This window comes from Lagopus leucura, unplaced genomic scaffold, assembly GCF_019238085.1.
Source record: "Lagopus leucura isolate 7727_CA_CO unplaced genomic scaffold, USGS_WTPT01 27202-0_obj-0_obj, whole genome shotgun sequence".
Classification (NCBI taxonomy): Eukaryota; Metazoa; Chordata; class Aves; order Galliformes; family Phasianidae; genus Lagopus; species Lagopus leucura.
The window spans coordinates 685-1393 of NW_024967084.1; the positions used below are offsets into that span (position 1 = coordinate 685).

The 709-nt window shown below is 57.0% G+C and overlaps 1 gene segment (V, D, J or C); it reads right to left on the reverse strand.

The window, feature by feature from the left end:
* LOC122192946 overlaps positions 1-690 on the reverse strand; it is a gene marked incomplete at its 5' end in the record, with an annotated part of 1283 nt that extends 593 nt beyond the window's left edge. Inside the window, 1 exon segment of the C gene segment in view lies at positions 312-690. Within this exon segment, the coding sequence occupies positions 312-690 (379 nt within the window).
* Positions 691-709: the final 19 nt, after the last annotated feature.

The following is a 709-nucleotide window of genomic DNA, read 5'->3' on the forward strand; positions in this document are numbered from 1 at the left end:
TTGCGGCCATTTTGGGGTTGATTTGGGGTCATTTGGAGGCCATTTTGGGGTCGGAAGTGGGAATTTGGGGCCTGGAAGGGGAAAAAGAAGCAAATCCTCCCAATTTTCCCCCTTTTTTGCCCCTTTTCTCCAGATTTTCTCCATTCTGGGTCAAATTTTCCCAATTCTGGGTCAGAATTTCTCACTTCCGGGCAAATTTTCCCAATTTTGGGTCCGATTTTGCCACTTTGGGGTCAAATTTCCCCACTTCTGAGCCCATTTTTTCCCATTTTTCCCCCCTTTTCCCCCTTCCTGCCCCCATCTCCCCCCACCTGTGTGCCTGTAGACGCTCCTGCTGAGCGGCAGCGGCAGCTCCTCGTGCTGCACGGTGCAGGTGAACCTTTCCCCGGCCAACCAATCCTGGGTGCTGATGGGAACGGCGCTGCTGGCGCTGTAGGTGCCGTTGAAGTGCTCCTGGAGGATCATGGGATCGGGACGGAGGTTGCCGCCTTTCTCCCTGGTCCAGGTGAGGCTGAGGCTGGAATCGCTGGGCAGGTTGACCACCAAACATTTCAGTTTGGCATCCAGGCCGATGTAGAGATCGCCGGGGCTCGGGGGGAGGGCGTAGAGTTGGATGGGGCTGCAGGTCTGAGTTGGGCCTGCAGGGGGAGACAGAGAGAAATCGGGGGTCAGGAGGGGATTGGGGGGAGAAATGGGGGGGAAATGGGGG